The sequence below is a fragment of the Trachypithecus francoisi genome, unplaced genomic scaffold (genome assembly GCF_009764315.1).
Source record: "Trachypithecus francoisi isolate TF-2019V2 unplaced genomic scaffold, Tfra_2.0 Lachesis_group8, whole genome shotgun sequence".
NCBI classification, from domain to species: domain Eukaryota; kingdom Metazoa; phylum Chordata; class Mammalia; order Primates; family Cercopithecidae; genus Trachypithecus; species Trachypithecus francoisi.
In genome coordinates this window covers 36,572,360-36,596,689 of record NW_022681473.1, presented here as the reverse complement: position 1 = coordinate 36,596,689, position 24,330 = coordinate 36,572,360, and the positions used below count along the sequence as shown (strand labels likewise).

Here is a 24,330-nt window from a genome sequence, read left to right as displayed (position 1 = left end):
GTTAATAATATTTTTGTTCTTCTTTATGTAATGAATTTTCTTTTCTGTTGGCATGATTTTTTTTGTTGTTATCTTTGGCTGTAGTAGTTTTATGATGTGCCTATGTGCAGCCTTTTTTTTGTTTATTGTATTTGTGATTCATTGAGCCATCTTTGAGTTAATGTTTTTCACTAAATTTGAGAAGGATTTTGTTATCATTTCTTTATATATGTGTCCACCATTTCTCTTTCTGTGCTCCTTATTAAATTCCAATTATCCTTATGAGTTATGAAAGGTTTTTTTTGCCACATAGTTTTAAACCTTGGAAGAATGCTTGGGAATAAGAGGGGAAAGTATGAATGAAATGCCACCACAATTTTCTAAGAAAACTTAGTTCACTAAATATGCACACAACTACATAATTCATTAGATTTACAGTGAAAAATATTAATATTACTGGTCTTCTTTTCCTATCTTTACAAAATGTGTTCCTAGGTGCATTTCCTCCCTCTGCTATTTATGCACGGAAAGACTTACTACAGCGATCTACCCATATTGCCACCAAGACTTTCCAGGCTCTTCGCATATTTGTGAACAATGAGCTCAATGAACTCTACACAGGACTGAAGACAGCTCAGAAGTTTCTGAGACCTGGTGGTCGTCTTGTTGCCCTCTCCTTCCATTCACTAGAGGATCGCATCGTCAAAAGATTTTTGCTTGGAATAAGCATGACAGAAAGATTTAACCTAAGTGTTAGACAGCAAGTGATGAAAACATCACAGTTGGGTTCTGGTCACGAAAACACGGAAGACGTCTCTATGAGAAGAGCTCCTTTAATGTGGGAATTCATACACAGGAAGGTTCTTAGTCCGCAAGATCAGGATGTACAAAATAATCCCAGAGGGCGCTCAGCCAAGCTTAGAGCAGCTATCAAATTATAAGTTACAATCATCTTATTCTTCAAATTTTTTCTCACGATTTCTCTAATCTTTACTCATGTTGTGTTCCTGAATGTCTTGATATAGGTTTAAGTGTGGGACAGTCTGAAAATTGATAGCATTTAGCATTTTTTTTTTCCTCATAAAGAAACTGTAGGAAATACATGACAGAGAAAGTTACACTCAGGGAGCAGCAGCACCTCAAGACTGGAAAAATGTGTTAATCTTTGCATCATATTGGATTCTTGAAATGCAATCCTTCCTCTGGCCAGGAACATTTAAAAAAAAATAATAGTTGGGTTTATCTAAATATGTAAACTCAAGCTGCCAAAGAGAAAGATATTATAATCATATCTGCATGTCCTAAATTTTGAATTTAGATATTCCAATTTGCATCAGTCTTTCTCTGGCTCAAATAATGATGATTATGGAATGAATTTTAATGTCCCTACTTGTGAATAATTACTATAGCTTTCTCAAATGTACGCTTTTTACAAATTTTAAATTTTAAAATATTAGTTTAAATACATGTTATACTGATAAAATTTCATCTTTCAAATTTTAGTCTATTATTTTAAAGGGATTTTTCCATATGATATGGGCCATTTTGTTTGTGTATCTCAAGGTAAACATGTAAAATCCTTACAAAGAATTGTTTCACAAAACTTATATTTCATGTCAATTGTATTTATTTTAATAGCTCACAATGCCTTTTGTAAGTAATAAAGTCTCTTATTACAATCTTGTATTTTTTAATTGAGCCAATCAAAATAATTCAGCCAAGTCTATTTGAAATAGAAAACTATCTATTTAATATAGTAAAATCAATGCTCCCTTAATGTTATTACAAAGATATTGTAACTGTAATAAGGGTATAAGTTTATTCAAGAAAAGAGTACTTGGTAGAAGATTCTTTAACAAATTGATGAGATTGATTCATAATTCACATGTCAACTTTTTATAGTAATATGTACTTCTGATTTATTCAGTAATTCAGCAAGTACTGAACTTGTCATTAGAAAAGCAAAGGTAAGTACAATATACATGGCTCACAATACATGTCCTATAGAGTTTAGTAGAGGAAAATTATGTTAGTTATAACCACAAAAATCAATATAAAATGGACACAGTGGTAAATACTACAAACAGGTCATATATGGTACTGTAAGAGCATCTAGTAAGGATTTTATCCATTGTCAGAAATGAGGTATGAGAACATGATACTTGAATTGTGACCTGAAAGATGAGTTGGAGATAATTAGTCAAAGAGCACATGGGGTATGGAAGGGGGCATGTTGATTAACCATACATATAATTAAATATTCTCTTAAATAGTTATCCTTGAAATCATATTTATACTATTAATTTCCTCAGTGCACTTTTTTCAAGTACAGAAAAAAGATTCTCCACTATAGTTACAAATGTTTGGTTGGTGAATCCAAGTGAATGAAATATCAACATAACTGCACAGGCAAAATAGTTAAGAATTAAATACATGAATTTTCCTCAGACTTATTTTATCTACCTCTGTAATATTTAACTTTAGTACCCAGGCTTGTTTACTACTTCTGCTTTAGAGACTTTATTTAAATCTGAACAATCCTATAGGGAAATCAGAATTCGAAAAAAAGTCTGGAGAACAATATGGTTGAAAGAGAAACAAGAGAATGCACCTAGGTTAATTCCCTGAATCCTACTTGAACAATATATAAATTTCTCTTTGCATATAATACATGTTTGTGAATGAGACATATTCCCAAAAAATTCTTATCTCTGTATGTGATTGGAAAATAAAAGATCATATTTGTATATTCAACAATCTTTCACCTATTTCTTAAGTCATTTTTTTCATCCAGTATAATATGAGAATTATTTTTTATGTTAAATAGAAACTGAAGGTACTGGGTTTAACAGTGTCATCCCCAAAATTCATCTACTTCCTGGAGCCTCAGAATGTGACCTTATTTGGAAATACTGTGATTGTGGTTGCAAGTAGCTAAGATGAGGTCATATTGGAGCAGGGCAAGCCCTTAATCCAACATGACTCATGTCCCTTAGAAGATAGGTCGGGCATGGTGGCTCACGCCTGTAATCCCAGCACTTTGGGAGGCCAAGCCAGGCAAATTGCTTGAGGCTCAGGAGTTCTAGAGCAGCCAGGCCACCATGGCGAAAACCCATCTCTACTAAAAATGTAATTAGCCAGGCGTGGTGGTGTGTGCCTGTAATCTCAGCTACCCAGCAGTCTGAGGCACAAGAATCACTGGAACCCGGGAGGTGGAGGTTGCAAGGTCACATAACTGCACTCCGCTCTGAGCAACGGAACGAGACTCTGTCTCCAAAAACAAAAACAAAAACAAAGAATGAAAGAGAAGATAGAGACACAGGGGAGAATGCCACATGATGCTGGAGGCAGATATTGGAGTGATACATTGTGGGAACCCTCAGAAGATAGGAAAAAGGCGTGAAATAGACTCTCCCTCAAAGTTCCAATAGTTGCCAACCCTACTAACATGATGTTGCACTTCTAGTATCCAAAACAGTGAGAGAATATATTTCTGCTCTTTTAAGGAACCCAGTTTGTGGTAATTTGTTATAGCAATCCTAGGAAGCTAATACTCTGACAGAAAAAAATATTGAATAATGTGCATAAAAAAATCCTTTAATGAATACAAAATTGGTTTCAAAATGTTTTCACGTAAATATACATTAACTTTTCTGTAATTAGACTGTGTTTTATAGTAATTCTTGCCTGCTTCTTAGTCTTTGTTGTCAGATACATACTAAAATACATGAATGAGTTTTAAATGGTTAGCTTTGGAGAATGGTTTTAGGAAGTTCATACAGTACACAGAAATAAAAGCTAACGTTGCTATAAATGCGCATTACTTTTTTTTTGTTTCTTTGTTTGTTTGTTTTTTTATTATACTTTAAGTTCTAGGGTACATGTGCATGACGTTTATATCATGTATAACTCCCCAATGCAATCCCTCCCTCCTCCCCCCTCCCCATGATAGGCCCCAGTGTGTGATGTTCCCCTTCCCGAGTCCAAGTGATCTCATTGTTCAGTTCCCACCTATGAGTGAGAACATGCGGTGTTTGGTTTTCTCTTCTTGTGATAGTTTGCTAAGAATGATGGTTTCCAGCTGCATCCATGTCCCTACAAAGGACGCAAACTCATCCTTTTTGATGGCTGCATAGTATTCCATGGTGTATATGTGCCACATTTTCTTAATCCAGTCTGTCACAGATGGACATTTGGGTTGATTCCAAGTCTTTGCTATTGTGAATAGTGCCGCAATAAACATACGTGTGCATGTGTCTTTGTAGTAGAGTAATTATAATCCTTTGGGTATATACCCAGTAGTGGGATGGCTGGGTCATATGGTACATCTAGTTCTAGATCCTTGAGGAATCGCCATACTGTTTTCCATAATGGTTGAACTAGTTTACAATCCCACCAACAGTGTAAAAGTGTTCCTATTTCTCCACATCCTCTCCAACACCTGTTGTTTCCTGACTTCTTAATGATTGCCATTCTAACTGGTGTGAGATGGTATCTCATTGTGGTTTTGATTTGCATTTCTCTGATGGCGTGATGATGAGCATTTTTTCATGTGTCTGTTGGCTGTATGGATGTCTTCTTTTGAGAAATGTCTGTTCATATCCTTTCCCCACTTTTTGATGGGGTTGTTTGTTTTTTTCTTGTATATTTGTTTGAGTTCTTTGTAGATTCTGGATATTAGCCCTTTGTCAGATGAGTAGGTTGCAAAAATTTTCTCCCATTCTGTAGGTTGCCTGTTCACTCTGATGGTAGTTTCTTTGCTGTGCAAAAGCTCTTTAGTTTAATTAGATCCCATGTGTCAATTTTTGCTTTTGCTGCCGTTGCTTTTGGTGTTTTAGACATGAAGTCCTTGCCCATGCCTATGTCCTGAATGGTACTACCTAGATTTTCTTCTAGGGTTTTTATGGTATTAGGTCTAACATTTAAGTCTCTAATCCATCTTGAATTAATTTTCGTATAAGGGTAAGGAAAGGATCCAGTTTCAGCTTTCTACTTATGGCTAGCCAATTTTCCCAGCACCATTTATTAAATAGGGAATCCTTTCCCCATTTCTTGTTTTCTCAGGTTTGTCAAAGATCAGATGGCTGTAGATGTGTGGTATTATTTCTGAGGACTCTGTTCTGTTCCATTGGTCTATATCTCTGTTGTGGTACCAGTACCATGCTGTTTTGGTTACTGTAGCCTTGTAGTATAGTTTGAAGTCAGGTAGCGTGACGCCTCCAGCTTTGTCCTTTTGACTTAGGATTGTCTTGGCAATGCGGGCTCTTTTTTGGTTCCATATGAACTTTAAAGCAGTTTTTTCCAATTCTGTGAAGAAAGTCATTGGTAGCTTGATGGGGATGGCATTGAATCTATAAATAACCTTGGGCATATGGCCATTTTCACGATATTGATTCTTCCTATCCATGAGCATGGTATGTTCTTCCATTTGTTTGTGTCCTCTTTGATTTCACTGAGCAGTGGTTTGTAGTTCTCCTTGAAGAGGTCCTTTACATCCCTTGTAAGCTGGATTCCTAGGTATTTTATTCTCTTTGAAGCAATTGTGAATGGAAGTTCATTCCTGATTTGGCTCTCTGCTTGTCTGTTACTGGTGTATAAGAATGCTTGTGATTTTGCACATTAATTTTGTATCCTGAGACTTTGCTGAAGTTGCTTATCAGCTTAAGGAGATTTTGGGCTGAGACGATGGGGTTTTCTAAATATACAATCATGTCATCTGCAAACAGGGACAATTTGACTTCTTCTTTTCCTAACTGGATACCCTTGATTTCTTTCTCTTGCCTGATTGCCCTAGCCAGAACTTCCAACACTATGTTGAATAGGAGTGGTGAGAGAGGGCATCCCTGTCTTGTGCCAGTTTTCAAAGGGAATTTTTCCAGTTTTTGCCCATTCAGTATGATATTAGCTGTGTGTTTGTCATAAATAGCTCTTATTATTTTGAGGTACGTTCCATCAATACCAAATTTATTGAGCGTTTTTAGCATAAAGGCTGTTGAATTTTGTCAAAAGCCTTTTCTGCATCTATTGAGATAATTATGTGGTTCTTGTCTTTGGTTCTGTTTATATGCTGGATTACGTTTATTGATTTGCGAATGTTGAACCAACCTTGTATCCCAGGGATGAAGCCCACTTGATCATGTGGATAAGCTTTTTGATGTGCTGCTGAATCCGGTTTGCCAGTATTTTATTGAAATTTTTGCATCGATGTTCATCAGGGATATTGGTCTAAAATTCTCTTTTTTTGTTGTGTCTGCCAGGCTTTGGTATCAGGATGATGTTGGCCTCATAAAAAGAGTTAGGGAGGATTCCCTCTTTTTCTATTGATTGAAATAGTTTCAGAAGGAATGGTACCAGCTCCTCCTTGTACCTCTGGTAGAATTCAGCTGTGAATCCATCTGGTCCTGGACTTTTTTTGGTGGTAGGCTATTAATTGTTGCCTCAATTTCAGAGCCTGCTATTGGTCTATTCAGGGATTCAACTTCTTCCTGGTTAGTCTTGGAAAGTGTAAGTGTCCAGGAAATTATCCATTTCTTCTAGATTTTCTAGTTGATTTGCGTAGAGGCATTTATAGTATTCTCTGATGGTTGTTTGTATTTCTGTGGGGTCGGTGGTGATATCCCCTTTATCATTTTTTATTGCGTCTATTTGATTCCTCTCTCTTTTCTTCTTTATTAGTCTAGCTAGCAGTCTGTCAATTTTGTTTATCTTTTCAAAAAACTAACTCCTGGATTCATTGATTTTTTGGAGGGTTTTTTGTGTCTCTATCTCCTTCAGTTCTGCTCTGATCTTAGTTCTATTTCTTGCCTTCTGCTAGCTTTTGAATGTGTTTGCTCTTGCCTCTCTAGTTCTTTTAATTGTGATGTTAGAGTGTCAATTTTAGATCTCTCCTGCTTTCTCTTGTGGGCATTTAGTGCTATAAATTTCCCTCTACACACTGCTTTAAATGTGTCCCAGAGATTCTGGTATGTTGTATCTTTGTTCTCATTGGTTTCAAAGAACATCTTTATTTCTGCTTTCATTTCGTTATGTACCCAGTAGTCATTCAGGAGCAGATTGTTCAGTTTCCATGTAGTTGAGCGGTTTTGATTGAGTTTCTTAGTCCTGAGTTCTAGTTTGATTGCACTGTGGTCTGAGAGACAGTTTGTTATAATTTCTGTTCTTGTACATTTGCTGAGGAGTGCTTTACTTCCAATGATGTGGTCAATTTGGAATAAGTGCGATGTGGTGCTGAGAAGAATGTATATTCTGTTGATTTGGGGTGGAGAGTTCTATAGATGTCTATTAGGTCCGCTTGGTGCAGAGATGAGTTCAATTCCTGGATATCCTTGTTAACTTTCTGTCTTGTTGATCTGTGTAATGTTGACAGTGGAGTGTTGAAGTCTCCCATTATTATTGTATGGGAGTCTAAGTCTCTTTGTAGGTCTCTAAGGACTTGCTTTATGAATCTGGGTGCTCCTGTATTGGGTGCATATATATTTAGGAGAGTTAGCTCTTCCTGTTGAATTGATCCCTTTGCCATTATGTAATGGCCTTCTTTGTCTCTTTTGATCTTTGATGGTTTAAAGTCTGTTTTATCAGAGACTAGGATTGCAACCCCTGCTTTTTTTTTGTTCTCCATGTGCTTGGTAGATCTTCCTCCATCCCTTTATTTTGAGCCTATGTATGTCTCTGCATGTGAGATGGGTCTCCCGAATACAGCAGACTGATGGGTCTTGACTCTTTATCCAGTTTGCCAGTCTGTGTCTTTTAATTGGAGCATTTAGTCCATTGACATTTAAGGTTAATATTGTTATGTGTGAACTTGATCCTGTCATTATGATATAACTGGTTATTTTGCTCGTTAGTTGATGCAGTTTCTTCCTAGCCTCGATGGTCTTTACATTTTGGCATGTTTTTGCAATGGCTGGTACCGTTGTTCCTTTCCATGTTTAGGGCTTCCTTCAGGGTCTCTTGTAAGGCAGGCCTGGTGGTGACAAAATCTCTAAGCATTTGCTTATCTGTAAAGGATTTTATTTCTCCTTCACTGATGAAGCTTAGTTTGGCTGGATATGAAATTCTCAGTTGAAAATTCTTTTCTTTAAGAACGTTGAATATTGGCCCCCACTCTCTTCTGGCTTGGAGAGTTTCTGCCGAGAGGTCTCCTGTTATTCTGATGAGCTTCCCTTTGTGGGTAACCCGACCTTTCTCTCTGGCTGCCCTTAAGATTTTTTCCTTCATTTCAACTTTGGTGAATCTGGCAATTATGTGTCTTGGAGTTGCTCTTCTGGAGGAGTATCTTTGTGGCGTTCTCTGTATTTCCTGAATTTGAATGTTGGCCTGCCCTACTAGGTTGGGGAAGTTCTCCTGGATGATATCCTGAAGAGTGTTTTCCAACTTGGTTCCATTTTCCCCCTCACTTTCAGGCACCCCAATCAGACGTAGATTTGGTCTTTTTACATAATCCCATACTTCTTGCAGGCTTTGTTCATTTCTTTTTCTTCTTTTTTCTTTTGGTTTCTCTTCTCGCTTCATTTCATTAATTTGATCCTCAATCGCTGATACTCTTTCTTCCAGTTGATCGAGTCGGTTACCGAAGCTTGTGCATTTGTCACGTATTTCTCGTGTCATGGTTTTCATCTCTGTCATTTCGTTTATGATCTTCTCTGCATTAATTAGCCTAGCTGTCAATTCTTCCACTTTTTTTTCAAGATGTTTAGTTTCTTTGCGCTGGGTTCGTAATTCCTCCTTTAGCTCTGAGAGGTTTGATGGACTGAAGCCTTCTTCTCTCATCTCGTCAAAGTCATTCTCTGACCAGCTTTGATCCGTTGCTGGCGATGGGCTGCGCTCCTTTGCAGGGGGAGATGCGCTCTTTTTTTTGAATTTCCAGCTTTTCTGCCCTGCTTCTTTCCCATCTTTGTGGTTTTATCTGTCTCTGGTCTTTGATGATGGTGACGTACTGATGGGGTTTTGGTATAGGTGTCCTTCCTGTTTGATAGTTTTCCGTCTGACAGTCAGAAGGACTGTCTGTTGGTCTGTTGGAGATTGCTTGAGGTCCACTCCAGACCCTGTTTGCCTGGGTATCAGCAGCAGAGGTTGCCGAAGATAGATTATTGCTGAACAGCGAGTGTACCTGTCTGATTCTTTCTTTGGAAGTTTCCTCTCAGGGGTGACGCCACCCTGTGAGGTGTGGGGTGTCAGACTGCCCCTAGTGGGGGATGTCTCCCAGCTAGGCTACTCAGGGGTCAGGGACCCACCTGAGCAGGCAGTCTGTCCGTTCGCAGATCTCAACCTCCGCGTTAGGAGATCCACGCCTCTCCCCAAAGCTGTCAGACAGAGTCGTTCACGTCTGCACCGGCCCCCGCTCTTTCCCCTAATGGACTGCAGCTGTGCGCTGTCCGCAGCGGTAGAGTCTACAGAGACAGGCAGGCTTCCTTGAGCTGCTGTGAGCTCCACCCAGTTCGAGCTTCCCAGTGGCTTTGTTTACCTACTTAAGCCTCAGCAATGGCGGGCGCCCCTCCCCCAGCCTCGCTGCTGCCTTGCGGATAGATCGCCCGCAGACGGCTGTGTTAGCAGTGAGGGAGGCTCCGTGGGCGTGGGACCCTCCCGGCCAGGTGTGGGATATATTCTCCTGGTGTGCCTGTTTCCTTAAAGCGCAGTATTGGGGTGGGAGTTACCCAATTTTCCATGTGTTATGTGTCTCAGTTCCCCTGGCTAGGAAAACGGATTTCCTTCCCCCTTGCGCTTCCAGGTGAGGCGATGCCTCGCCCTGCTTCAGCTCACGCTGGTCAGGCTGCAGCAGCTGACCAGCACCGATTGTCCGGCACTCCCTAGAGAGATGACCCCAGTACCTCAGTTGAAAATGCAGAAATCACCGGTTTCTGTGTCGCTCACGCTGGGAGTTGGAGACTAGAGCTGTTCCTATTGGGCCATCTTGCTCCGCCCCCTGCGCATTACTTTTTTAATAAAATAGTTCTGAATCTCTGTCTTGACTGCCTTCTATGAATCATTTTAACAGTACCAATGTCATTGTGTAGTACATCAGTTCTTCACAGTTTTTAGTTCATTATTTAAGAAACAAAATTTAACAACTACAGTTTTTAGATAATATCCCTATTTTTATTTTATTTTTAAAATTGTTTATTAATTACTATGTTCTTTGAAGTTTGTAGGGGTGTTCTTGAAATACACTAATTATATCTATATGTCTTTTCTATTTCATGTAGTATATGATATATTATTTGTGTTTAAATTCATTTGTAGTAAACTATTTGTTGTGCTGCAAGCAGTAGTTTATAAGAGAATACAGTATGCCTAATTAGATTTTTGAAATGAACTAATATTTCTTAAAATTCACTTGCAAATATTTGAAAATCGTATTTTCTTTAGTCTTTGCAGAGTATTACGTACCAGAGGTTTTTAAAATGTTTGTTTCTAATTTTTGTTTTTAAGAAGCAGAGATAATGAGTCTGTACTGCAGACTTTTAAAAAATAATTTTACTTTCATTTGAAATCTCTCATTGAAAAAGTATGGGACAGTTCTTAATGGTACTTAATAGCTAAAAAAGAGAAAAATATATGTATATACTCAACCATATATTAGAAGCTAACTATTTAGGAAGAAATTTAAAAAATACCTTTCTAACCACTCTCCCTCATTTTATATACCATCCCTTCTCCTTCTCTGTTCACATTGGTATGTATATTTGAGGTGACATTAATTATGTTTCAATTTATCTCTGGAAAAAGAAATATTAGGTAATTTTGGCACATACCATGACAAACTAAGCCTTACATGTTAGAATCTTTTTAATAGATTAAAAACTAAATTAAAAATTGCTTCTGGTTAAAATTTCATAAAATTTATTGTATTGCAATTATTTTTCTATTTAGTTTTCATAACTGCTTCAGTATTCTAATTGATATTTTTGTGTAGCAGCATTCTATAATAGAGAGGGACAAGCATTTAAACATAAAGAGAGTTTTGTGAGGTGCTTGATAAATATAAATTTGAAACTGATCAATGATATATTTTTCTCATAACCACAATGTCATATTTTTGATGTAAATTGAAGCATGGTTTGTAAAAATCAACACTATTCTAAAGATGCTGGGTTGTATAATAAACACAACTATTTTTATATTATTTTCTCAAATTTTATCTGTTTATAACTACTCTTTCCAGCTAATGTTTGGTAACACAGGATGATCTGCAGGAATGCTAAGAGAAAGTTTACATATAAATTATTTTTTTAAAGTCTAGTTACAGCATAAATTTTAAAAAACATTTAAAATGCAGAATTGCACAACATACAATGGTCATAGTTTGTAAAGCTTTTCACTGACTTTTTGACCACCTCACTTCCTTCTCTTATAATCTGCCCAAATTATTAGGCAACGAAGTAAGGAAAATTTAATATTTCAATATTCACAGCAGGAGATTGTCTCTTTGGTAATGTTACCTTAAATACTGAACAAGTTTTCTACCATTGGCAGTTGTCCTATCAAATATATCATTGCTCAAATGTTAGACTACAAAGCTGAAATCAAGCAAGAGGACATGCTCCATTTCTAATTCTTGAATAATTATTTCTGTTCATTAAACCCCATCTTTATGCTTTGGCCAATAATACTTGTCTGCCTTGCACAGGTGAAGATTTGTATTATTACACCATCAAATGATATGATTCCTCATAATTTCACAAGGAAAAGTATTATTATTCAAGTCTTATAGGTGCTAAGTTGAGAAGAGTGTATAGTATTGTGAATAACACTATTGACTGGGGACTCAGAAAACAGTGTTTGAATTCGGATCTGCATATAATAGCTGAATGTATGAACTTGGACATCCTAATTAATCTCTTGAATTCTCATTTGTTTCATTTTAAGATGTGGATATTATTGGTACTTTCTCATGTTTCTGTGAATCAAATAGAAGATAAATATGAACTGAAACTTGTAAGAATGAAATGAGATAATGCACTGCTGTATTTTGGAGATGGTTTATTTGACCCCTCCAAATCTCATGTTGAAATTTAACCTCCAGTGTTAGATATGGGACCTAATAAAAGATGTCTGGGTCATGGGAAAGAGTCCTTCATGAATAACTTAATGCCGTCCTCATAGTAACAATTGTTTTCGCTATATCAATTCCCAGAGAGCTGGTTGTTAAAAAGAACCTGGTTCCTCCCTCTTCTCTCTCACTTCTTCTCTTGCCTTGTGATTACACACCAGCTCCCCTTTGCCTTTGGCCGTAAGAGGATCCACCCTGAAGCCCTCACCAGGAGCTGATGGTGCCATGCTTCTTGTATGACCTAGAAAACCATGAGCGAAATAAATCTCTTTTCTTTATAAATTACTCAGCCTTAGGTATTCTTTGTAGAAATAAAAATGGACTGAGACATGCACGTAAAGCAGTTAGCACAATTCTGGGCATATAGTAAACACTCAGTGAGTACATAGTGCTATTCTTTTGCTGGAAAAGATTTGCCAAAATGTAACTTACATTTCTGAACATCATAGTTAAGGATCTCTTCTTTTTTCCTTGGTAGTTTTAAGTGCAGCCTCTGCATCACTAGCAGCAATTGATAGGGTTATAGTCTGTTTTATTATTTGGGAATTTCACTCCTATTTATTATTTATTAAACACTCCCAGTATTTGCTACACCTTGACAGGGTATATAAAACACAGTCATTGCTCTTGTGGAGTTTCCATTTATAAGAAAAAAATGGGATAGGAGCAACCAACTGCTGAAGTTATTTGGCATTCATTTAGGTAAGAGAAAGTATTTGTCCTCCTACATCTTCATATCAGTAAGTGGCCAACCTACAGAGTCTTTATAGTAAGATCCTCTAAAATACATATTGAGGGGGAAAAGGAAATTAGTGATTTGTGAGATATTAGATGGAAGATTGTTGCAGGACTATGAAAAAGTTTTCTAGTTCTGTACTCTAAAGCCAGTGAGAGGAGGCCAATAAAAAGGACCAATAAAAGTGTGTGTTGCAGGTCTTAAAGGGAAAATAACTGGTGAAAGGTAGGTGGATTACACTCATGCACCACTTAACATTTTAGTCAACGATGCACTACATATACAATGGTGGCCCCATGAAATTATAATGGAGCTGAAAAATTCCTATCACCTTGTGACATCTTAACCATTGTAATGTCACAGGGCAATGTAATAGTCACATATTTATGATGATGCTGCTGTTAACCTGCATTGCCAGTCAGTAAAATACATAATACTTGGTGATAAATGACTATGTTTCTTTTTTATGTATTTACTATATTTTATCATATTTTAGAGTGTACTCCTTGTATGTATTTTTTTTTTTTAAAGTTACTGTTAATCTCAGGCAGGTCCTTCAGGAGGTATTGCAGAAGAAGGCATTGTTACCATAGGAGATAACAGTTCTGTGTACATTATTACCCCTGAACACCTTCCAGTGGGACAAGATGCAGAGGTAGAAGATAGTAAAATTGGTCATCCTGACCCTGTGTACATCTAGGCTAATGTGTGTGTCTGTGGCTTAGTTTTTAACTAAAAAGTTTTAAAAGTAAATTTAAAAAATTAATACAAATATTATAGAATAAGGATATAAAGAAAATGTTTTTGTACAGCATGTTTGGGTGTTAAGCTCAGTGTTACTACAAAAGAGTAAAAAGGTAAAGTTTATAAAGTAAAAAACTTACTTTAAGCTAACGTAGTTTATTATTGAAGAAATAAAATTTTTTATGTTTTAATTTTTTTTAAGAGACAGAGTCTCACTGTGATGCCCAGGCTGGAGTGCAGTGGTGGGATCATAGCTTGTTGTAGTCTTGAACTCCTGAGTTTTATATAAATAAAATTTGTGTAGGAATGAAAATGGACTGAGACATGCATGTAAAGCAGTTACCAGGCCCCATACCCTTATCAACAATCAAGCAGTCCTCCCACCTTAGCCTCCCAAGTGCTAGGACTATAGGTGCAAGTCACCACACCAAGCCAGAAAAATATTTTTAAAATATATTTAGTGTAACCTAAATATACAGTGTTTATAAAGTCTACAGTAGTGTGTAGTAATGTCCTAGGACTTAACATTCACAACTCACTGACTCAGAGCAACTTCCAGTCACACAAGCTCTATTCATAATAAGTGCACCTTTTTTTATCTTTTATACAGTATTTTTAGTATTTTTACTATATCTTTAATATGTTTAGATACATGAATACAATTTTGTTACAGTTGCCTACATTATCAGTACAGGAACATGCTGTACAGGTTTGTATAGGCTATATACCATTTAGCCTAGGTGTGTAGAAGACTATATTATCTAGGTTTATGTAAATATACTGTTCACACAACGATATTGTCTAATGACACATGTCTCAATTTATTTCCTATCATTAAGCAATACATGCCTGTACTTACACTTAAAGCTGATCTTTCCTTTTACAGACCACAGAAATAGATGTTATCGAACTGGATTCCTCTAATTCCCACCCCCTTAACCTTCATCTGGGCGTTTATAAATCTCTTCCTTTATCCCTACTTTGTACTCCTGTGTTTCAGCAGAAAGCTATTTTTACTTCCTTTTTTTTTTTTTTCTGTCTTCACCAAGACTTGGTTCAGTCAATTTTACTTGTGCCTGCAGTCTTTAAGCCTTTCTTTGCTAGTGTCTTTCCCTCAGTCTGCAAAGATTTTCGAAAGGGCCTCATGCTAAAAGCAAACCATTGACTGTTTTTCTTACCAAAATACCACCTATTTTCTGTTTTCTTTCATAACTTGATTTCTTCAATAATCTACACTACCTCCAACTCCTCGTCTACTTTTTAATTCATTCTAGGGTATTCTTTGTAGAAATGTTCTCTTAATAGTTAATGTTGGCTTTTAGTTTCTAGGCCCAACACCCTCATAACCGTCTTTAGCTACCTGATCTCTACAAGGTTTGATAGTGTTTATCCTTCCATAAAAATGTTTTATTCCATTGCATCCTCCAAAATCAGTTTGTCTCTCTAACACCAGTTCTTTCATGGAATCATCTTCTCTCTATTCCATAGCCAGACCATGACTCATGTGAATTGTTTACAAGGTAGTTAGTCCTAGGAATGGGCATGTAGTGAGGGTAACACTGTGAAATCCCTCCATGATCATCCAAAGAGTGGATGAGAGATATCAAGACAATAATGGAAGAAACAGAGTTTGGGGTCTTCCTAAATTTAAATAAAATAAACTTTTTATTATAGTGTAGGTATTAAACCAGCAAGAATCAAGGTGTTAAAATTGACATCAAATTACAAACCAGGACTTCAATTGTGGTAATGACAAAGTAATTCAGGTTAACCATCTCACAACAACTAGAAACCCTGGACAAAATATTTTTTATAAGAAGTCTAGGTGAAAGCATCAGAGAGCTAATAAGGAATGAAAAAGATCTTGGAGCAGGAAAAAACCTAGAGGTTAGATCAGCATTTGTAGCTGCCAGTTGTGAGTTTCAGAAGAGGCAGCTGAGAAACTAAGAGGAACTTTTGATAGTCTTTTGGGAAGTACGTGTAAACTTGCGACCAAACTGGACCTTGAAGGAATTGGAGCTCAGTTTTAAATCGTCTTAGCCCTTGAAGTTGGATTAAATTGATCCTAGATGCTAGAGTCCCTAAGTGCCTTTCAAAAGCTATTTAAAATCTTTTGGGGAAAAAGTTCTAGTTCTAAAATAATTTCTGTAATTGTTCATATTTAATGTCTATCACTAAATTAAAAAAAAAGACCAGTCACGAAGAAATGTGATATGATTTTTAAAAGATGAAGAATACATGTAATAAAAAAGATGCCCATGAGGTATTCACACACAATGCTGTAAATATGTTCAGGGAAATTAAAAAGCTGAAAACTATAAAAAATAAAAATTCTAGAACTGAGTAGTACTCAACTTTAAGAACTCCACGGATTGATTTAAGAGCAGATTAGACACAACTAAAAATCATCAACTAAAAGATATTTTGGAAGGAAATATCTGGAATAAAGCATAATGAGACATGAAGAAAAAGGGATAAAAAAATGTACAAAAGACATAAGAGTTACAATGAGAAGTCTAACTTAGGTGTAATTGGCCCTCCAAAAAGAAAGATGACCAAAATCAATAGCAACAATGTAGCAGAAGCCATATTTGGGGAGGAAGTGACAGAATTTCCTAAAACTGATGAAAGACATCAAATTACAGATCCGAGAAGCTCCCAAACTTTCGAGGAACAGCATAGTAAGAACTGCTGGAAATCAAAGTTGAAGAAAAAACAAAAAACAAACAAACAAAAAAACCCTGTGAGTGGAAAGGCAAGAGGCATTCTCAAGGAATATAAGTCACATTAGCCATGACAAGGAGAAAGCCGGGCGGGTAGAGGGGAACTATTTGATGATGAAATCCAGCAAATCAAGATGTGAAAAACAAAAAGTCAGTAAAAGGACTGGTCTGGTAAAAGGAACTGTGATAAGCTCAGAATCCCTGTAAATATGGAAATAAGAGTAAACAATAATGAGAATTATGGTTACAAAACAAAATACAAACATAAGGCTTGAAAATATAAAACTAACAACTCACTGAAATTTGAAGCTGAAGGGTCAGGAGATAGAGAAGTATACATACACTAACTTATTTTTAGGAAGCAAGGATTCAATTCTGTCAAAATGTTGGAATCATTTTTAAACATGTTAAAATTTAAAGTTTTTTAAATGTTTAAAAATGATTCCAACATCTTTGTGCATTTTATAATTTTTGTGACAAGTCATTTTTGTACTAAAAATCTAGATTCAGCAATCCATTACTCTAATGTCAGTTAAATTCAAATTAAAAGTTATACTTCTATTAAAAAATAAGCTACATATTCCGATGTGCCCTCTCTATAAAAATTTTTGGTGTTCTAAAAGAGACTATCACGTGAACAGGCAACCTACAGAATGGGAGAAAATTTTTGCAATCTATCCATCTGACAAAGGGCTAATACCCAGAATCTACAAGGAACTTAAATTTACAAGAAAAAAAACAACCCCATCAAAAAGTGGGCAAAGGATATGAACAAGACACTTCTCAAAAGAAGATGTTTATGTGGCCAGCAAACATACGAAAAAAATCCTCATCATCACTGGTCATTAGAGAAATGCAAATCAAGACCACAATGAGATACGGTCTCATGCCAGATGGAATGGTGATCATCAAAAAGTCAGGAAACAACAGATCCAGGGGAGGATGTGGAGAAATAGGAACACGTTTACACTATTGGTGGGAGTGTAAGTTATTTCAACCATTGTGGAAGACAGTGTTGCAATTCCTCAAGGATCTAGAACCGGAAATACTATTTGACCCAGCAATACCATCACAAGATATATACCGAAAAGGTTATAAATCATTCTACTATAAAGGCACATGTACATGTATGTTTATTGCAGCACTATTCACAATAGCAAAGACTTAGAACCAACCCAAATGTCCATCAATGATAGACTGGATAAAGAAAATGTGGCACATATACACCATGGAATACTATGCAGTCATAAAAAAGGATGAGTTCCTGTCCTTTGCAGGAACATGGATGAAGCTGGAAACCATCATTCTCAGCAAACTAATACAGAAACAGAAAAACAAACACCACATATTCTCACTGGTAAGTGGGAGTTGAACAATGAGAATACGTGGACACAGAGGGGAAAACGTCACACATCAGGGCCTGTAGGAGGTTTGGGGGTTAGGGGAGGGATAGCATTAGGAGAAATACCTAGTATAGATGACTGGTTGATGGGTGCAGCAAACCATCATGGCACATGTATACCTATGTAACCTGCACGTTCTGCACATGTATCCAAAAACTTAAAGTGTAATTAAAAAAAAAAATTTTGCTGTTCTATTTACTACTCTGTCATTAGTGATACATGAAAGATATTCTTTATTAATGATGTTTAATTCTAGGTGGAGGGATTTGGTATGTTTAATCATTCTTTGAAAATGTTTTTCTGTTTTAAAATGTTTGTAGTGAAGATATATCCATTTTAAAAAAGCAGTCTAATTTCAGTATTATTTTGAAAGCACAGATTTTGGAATCAGTCTCTCAGGTATGTGGCACCAGGCTGGACTAATTTTTTTTTTTTTTTTTAATTTTTTGTAGGGACAGGGTTTCTCTGTGTTGCCCAGGCTGGTCTTAAATTCCTGGGCTCAAGTGATCCTCCCACCTTGTCCTCCCAAAGTGCTGTAACTACAGGCATGAGCCACCACACCTGGCCCTATTCTTGGATTTTATAAGCCACGAAATTCCTCTGTCCTCTCTCCCCCTTTTTAGAAAATGGAATAAGTTCAGACTGGATTTCTGTTATTTATAACCAAATCAATAACAGGTTTAGAATAGATGACTTTAAAGGCTTCTTTCATCTGAATATTAAGTTAAAGTATGTTCTTCACCTTTACTTGGTAACTGATTCACCTAAAGGGAATTTTTCAATATCCTAATAAAGCTTTGTGAAATTGTTTTGTAGGCACAGGTGTACAATTCATATCCTAGTATGTAAGTAATACAGTATGCTCCGTGACATATCTTTGTCATTAGCCTTACTAACCAACATTTGATAATGTGCTTTTGAAAGAGATTATTTGACTCATACAACTTTCACTTAATCATGGCAAACATCTTACATTCCTACGGAGTGCTGCTTTGGTAAGAAATAGAGAAGATGTCCTCTTCCTGAATTTATGTATATTCTTTATGATTCTGCTTTTCTCTTTTGGATGAAAATGTACTTCTAACTGTAAAATTGTTGATGAAGAAAACCATGTTTAAATGCCAGCCAGATGTTGTTTTCATTTCCCATTGTAAACATATATATATAATATTTTTTCATGGGGTGGGGAAGGTCAGGGAGAAGAAAAAAAAAAACAAATTTATGGTGAATGTTGAGCCTATCTAGTTATTCTAGAATCTATTTTTATTCCTTAGAAGAAATTCAACATTTGCCTTATAACCAGAGAATAAACATCAACTGCTAGAGAAAGCTATTGAATTTCAAAATCCCTTTGAAATGTCACATTAACCTGTTTAACTTTCAGTCAGTTCTTTAAAGTAGCAAACATTTCCTGATGACTCCCAGATCTACGACTGCTTATACTTCTCTAACTTAAACGTTTGTTTCCTGGCCGGGCACAGTGGCTCACGCCTGTAATCCCAGCACTTTGGGAGGCCGAGGTAGGCGGATCACGAGGTCAGGAGATCGAGACCATCCTGGCTAACACGGTGAAAACCCGTCTCTACTAAAAATACAAAAACATTAGCCGGGCGTGGTGGCAGGTGTCTGTAGTCCCAGCTACTCGGGAGGCTGAGGCAGGAGAATGGCGTGAACCCAGGAGGCTGCGGTGAGCCGAGATTGTGCCACTGCACTCCAGCCTGGGCGACAGAGCTAGACTCCGTCTTAAAAAAAAAAAAAAAAAAATGATTTGTTTCCTTCCCTCACAAACTAACTGTGGTGAATGACTCAACGCTGTTTGGGCCTGGGAGAAGTGTATCGCAGCTGCAGTCCTGCGTGCAATCTTTCTTCAGATCAGTTCAATTTTTGAGCATTGAACAGGGTCAAATGCTAAATCTAGTCAGTTTGACTAAAACTCTATACAGCTCTAGCCTTTTATTTAGCCTTCCAAATAAATTGTAATATTTAAAGTTGTGTTTGTTCATAGGTTGTCTTTTATTTTGAAATGTATAGAAATCAAGCAACAACCATTATTTTATTATTTTACTCAACTTCTATTGAGTGTCTATTTGCAAGGCATTGGGAACAATGGAGTAAAAAAAGTGCTTCTTGTTCCCTGTTTAGTATAGGGTGAGACAGATATGTCAATTTTGAAAAGGTAGTATGTAAACAGGGAAAATTCTGTAATAGAAGGTAAGTACTATGACAGCCCAAATAAAGAAATGAATGAAGTTTTCTTCCAAAAAGAACTGGGTTTATAACATTCGTTTAGGGTGAGAACTATAAGAGTTTTTTTGCTGAATCATCAATAGCTTAGTTTCCTGGGACATAATTCAATGAGGTGGCCGTTTCTTGTAATGCCATTGGTAGTCTACTTGTCTCACCCTTACTGTTAGTTATTCTTGTTCACCAATAGCCATGCACTTTGACTTCCATGACATAGTTTTCTCCAAATGCTCTCTGTAGGAAGACCAAGCACCATTTAGGTCTCCATGACATATGAATGCATATATTCACATTATTAAGAATACTAATATTCAGAGACATGGATGACTATATAACAGTAATTATGAGATAATAACCTGTCTGAATGAACCATATCTTCCTGGAAGTAGGATTCTTAATATTTTTGAAGCCATGGTTCCTGAACCTTTGAAAAATCTAATTGAAAGGACAGGCTCACTAATGAAAACAGCACATGCACACTAATTTTGTTTATAATATCAAGAGGTTTATGAAAACTCTTCAGTTCTATCATGGGCTCCAGTCCAATAACTCCTGTACTAGAGAAACTTCTCTCAATTCAAGTCACATTTCCCACATGTGACTCAGTGATATGTCAACGAGCAAAGGCTAAGATTTCTGCCTTTTAACCTCATCTGGTTCTTTCATACCTGGGTGCTTCAAGCTCCATACGCTGTCTTAGAGGATTTCAATTTTGTCATCAATTAACATGGCCAGTGTCCCTGCAAAGCTAAGCTGGACCCTCACAGAAATTTTGTGCTGGGCACAAAGAATGGAAGAGATTAAGTGATGTCAGGATTTGAATAGACTGAATATTCTAGACTAATGCTGTCTAATGCAAATATAATGCACGCCACAAATTTTAGCCACGTTGTAATTTTACATGTTTGAGAAGCTACATTGAGAAAAGTAAAATGAAACAGGTGAAATAAATTTTAATAGTATAGTCTGTTTAATATATTCAAAATTTTTTTCAGCATGTAATCAATATAAAAATGGAATGTTTTATATTCTTTTTTTGTTCAAGGGTTCAATATCCAGTGTTTATTTTACACTTACAGCACATCTCATTTTGGACTACATTTTAATAACTCAATCGCTACAGATATATCTGGCTTTCTTAAAGAAATAATCCATTTTTCACTTTTTGAAAGTAATTCCACTTCCCCACCATAAGTATCTGGCAATAAATGAATAGTTTATCTTTTCTTTTTTTGTTGTTGTCATTGTTATAGTTGAGACAGAGTCTCACTCTGTCACCCAGGCTGGAATGCAATGACGTGATCTCAGCCTACTGCAACGTCCACCTCCCAGGTTCAAACGATTCTTTTGTCTCAGCCTCCTGAGTAGCTGGGACTACAGACGTGCACCACTACGCCCAGCTAAATTTTTGTATTTTCATAGAGATGGGGTTTCACCATGTTGGCCAGGCTGGTCTCGAACTCCTGACCTCAGGTGATCCTCCCGCCTCCGTCTCCTAAATTGCTGGGATTACAGATGTGAGCCACTGCACCCTGCCTAGTTTATCTTTTCTAACTCAGTATAGTCATATGTAATTTTGGGAAATACGATTCTAGCTTGAAGAAAAAGGAGTATAATACTTTGCTGCATCACACATGGAATAAGATGGAATCTGTGTTCTCTGAACTGCAATGCAGCAACCGTGACCTATGAAGAAGCTGCATCTTTTCATTCTTTTTCTCTAAAGGACCAGTGGATTTGGTGCACCTACAAGACAGCCTTTAAAATAAAATGACCAAAGCAGACCTTTGTACCCACATCCAAAATCAAGAAAACTCATAGCAACATCCTCTAAAAATTGCTTCAGGCCGATCATACCAGGATTGCTTTTCAGATTCGAATTAAAAGATGAGTGTCTATTCTGCATAAATCAGTGCATTCCTGACCAGGAACAAGTAACCACAGCATATATGAGGCCAGGAATGACATTTATAATGAAAGCTATTAAATGATTATTTTCTAAAACATAGAAATTCTTCACTGCCTTCATCACACAAAAAATATTGCTGCACTATTCAGATATAGTAGAGCATTTAACAGAGTAGTCTTGAAGACCAAATATCAAAGCTATCACTCATATGCAGCAGATATTTTAAAGACACATCTTTAGCATGATTCCTCAGTTAAGCTACCTCCTATATGCATCTCATTTTTGGAATAACAATTTTCTTGCCATTGAATGAAAATATGTTCTGAAATTTAGACACCAGTTTTTTACCCAAATAAATGCTCTGTTGCGTTTTTAAATTGAATCATTTGGAACAGACACATTATCTTTTGAGGAAAGGGCACATTGTTAAGTTTTTTTAATCTACTCTGGGCATCTTCAGTCTGTTTCTCAGAGTTAAAAAAAGTTCCCAACGCTAGCAGTTAATACATGTAAATAAAAAATTTTAAAATGTGGCTACCATATTGCAGTGTTAATTGCATTACTCACCAAAAATGCAATGAGTCATTTTATGGGTGTTTTTATGCAATTTGAAGGACTTTTTAGGCACTTGATAAAGAAGGAAGATACTCCAAACCTGATAAAATGAGTCTAGCAAGACCATTTCTTTAATGGGGCTTAGAAAATTTGCAATTAAGAATAAGTTAAAGCAACTTGAAATTTTGTTATGTATTTATAGTCTTTTCAACTTCATCAGAATCACAACAAAATTTGTTGATTTCAATTTTCCCAACCTTTTCAAAATCAAAAATTCTTTTCTCTGCAACAATAACAACGTTTAAGAAGAAATGTGTCTTCCTACTAAATAGAAGTCAAGTTTATTTTCCTATTTTTATTTAAGGCATATGTAGTTACTAACCAGCATATGTTTTGTGTACAACTTGTGTTCCATAATACATCAAGTAACTCCAGAGAAAAGAGAATTATGTATTATTGAAGTTAGCCTCCACAGGTGCACCAAAGACTAAAAACAGAAGACTAACTATATTAAGCAAAGCAAAATGATAGACTCTCCCAGATTAGATGTCCCTGTTTACTAATCACAGATTGACAAATGTAGTCACGGCTCAACTCAAAAATGTCTATGACTCTTGTAACTAAGAGGAAATTGATACTTAAATAAGAACAAAAGTGAAATACCAAATATTTGCATTTAAACTCTTTCACACATTTCCCTGGAATTTCCTTCACCTCTTCTTCTAAAAGATGTGGTGGTGTACCCAGTAGTCATTCAGGAGCAGGTTGTTCAGTTTCCATGTAGTTGAGCAGTTTTGAGTGAGTTTCTTAATCCTGAGTTCTAGTTTGATTGCACTGTGGTCTGAGAGACAGTTTGCTATAATTTCTGTTCTTTTGCATTTGCTGAGGAGTGCTTAACTTCCAACTATGTGGTCAATTTTGGAGCAAGTGTGAAGTGGTGCTGAGAAGAATGTACATTCTGTTGATTTGGGGTGGAGAGTTCTGTAGATGTCTATTAGGTCTACTTGGTGCAGAGTTGAGTTCAATTCCTGGATATCCTTGTTAACTTTCTGTCTCGTTGATCTGTCTGTTGTTGACAGTGGGGTGTCAAAGTCTCCCATTATTATTGTGTGGGAGTCTAAGTCTCTTTGTAGGTGTCTAAGGACTTGCTTTATGAATCTTGGTACTCCTGTATTTGGTGCATGTATATTTAGGATAGTTAGGTCTTCTTGTTGTATTGATCCCTTTACCATTATGTAATGGCCTTCTTTGTCTCTTTTGATCTTTGTTGATATAAAGTCTGTTTTATCAGAGACTAAGATTGCAACCCCTGCCTTTTTTTGTTTTCCATTGGATTGATAACTCTTCCTTCATCCCTTTATTTTGAGCCTATGTGTGTCTATACACGTGAAATGGTTTTCCTGAATACAGCACACTGATGGGTCTTGACTCTTTATCCACTTTGCCAGTCTGTGTCTTTTAATTAGAGCATTTAGCCCATTTACATTTAAGGTTAATTTTGCTATGTGTGAACTTGATCCTGCCATTATGATGTTAGCTGGTTATTTTGCTCGTTAGTTGATGCAGTTTCTTCCTAGCATCAATGGTCTTTACAATTTGGCATGTTTTTGCAGTGGCTGGTACCAGTTGTCCATTTCCATGTTTAGTGCTTCCTTCAGGAGCTCTTATGCGACAGGCCTGGTGGTAACAAAATCTCACAGCTATTGCTTGTCTGTAATGAAATGAAGGCAGAAATAAAGATGTTCTTTGAAACCAATGACAACAAAGACACAACATACTAGAATCTCTGGGACACATTTAAAGCTGTGTGTAGAGGGAAATTTATGACTCTAAATGCCCACAAGAGAAAGCAGGAAGATCTAAAATTAACACCCTAACATCACAATTAAAAGAACCAGAGAAGCAAGACCAAAGACATTCAAAAACTAGCACAAGGCAAGGAATAACTAAGATCAGAGCAGAACTGAAGGAGATAGAGACACAAAAAC

General features: G+C 36.6%; 1 protein-coding gene across 5 annotated transcripts in view; it reads left to right on the top strand.

Annotated features, from left to right (window-relative positions):
* METTL15 (methyltransferase like 15) overlaps nucleotides 1-24,330 on the top strand; it is a 474,150-nt gene that overhangs the window by 237,663 nt on the left and 212,157 nt on the right. The window contains exon 7 of one of the 5 annotated variants that reach the window (XM_033208104.1): nucleotides 475-3,638. The exons of 3 other annotated variants lie outside the window; for them this stretch is intronic. In XM_033208104.1, the coding sequence (XP_033063995.1) occupies nucleotides 475-920 (446 nt within the window). In that variant the 3' untranslated portion in view covers nucleotides 921-3,638. Of the gene's footprint in view, nucleotides 1-474; nucleotides 3,639-24,330 lie in introns of those variants that run through there. One more of the 5 variants, XM_033208105.1, reaches the window with a different exon arrangement.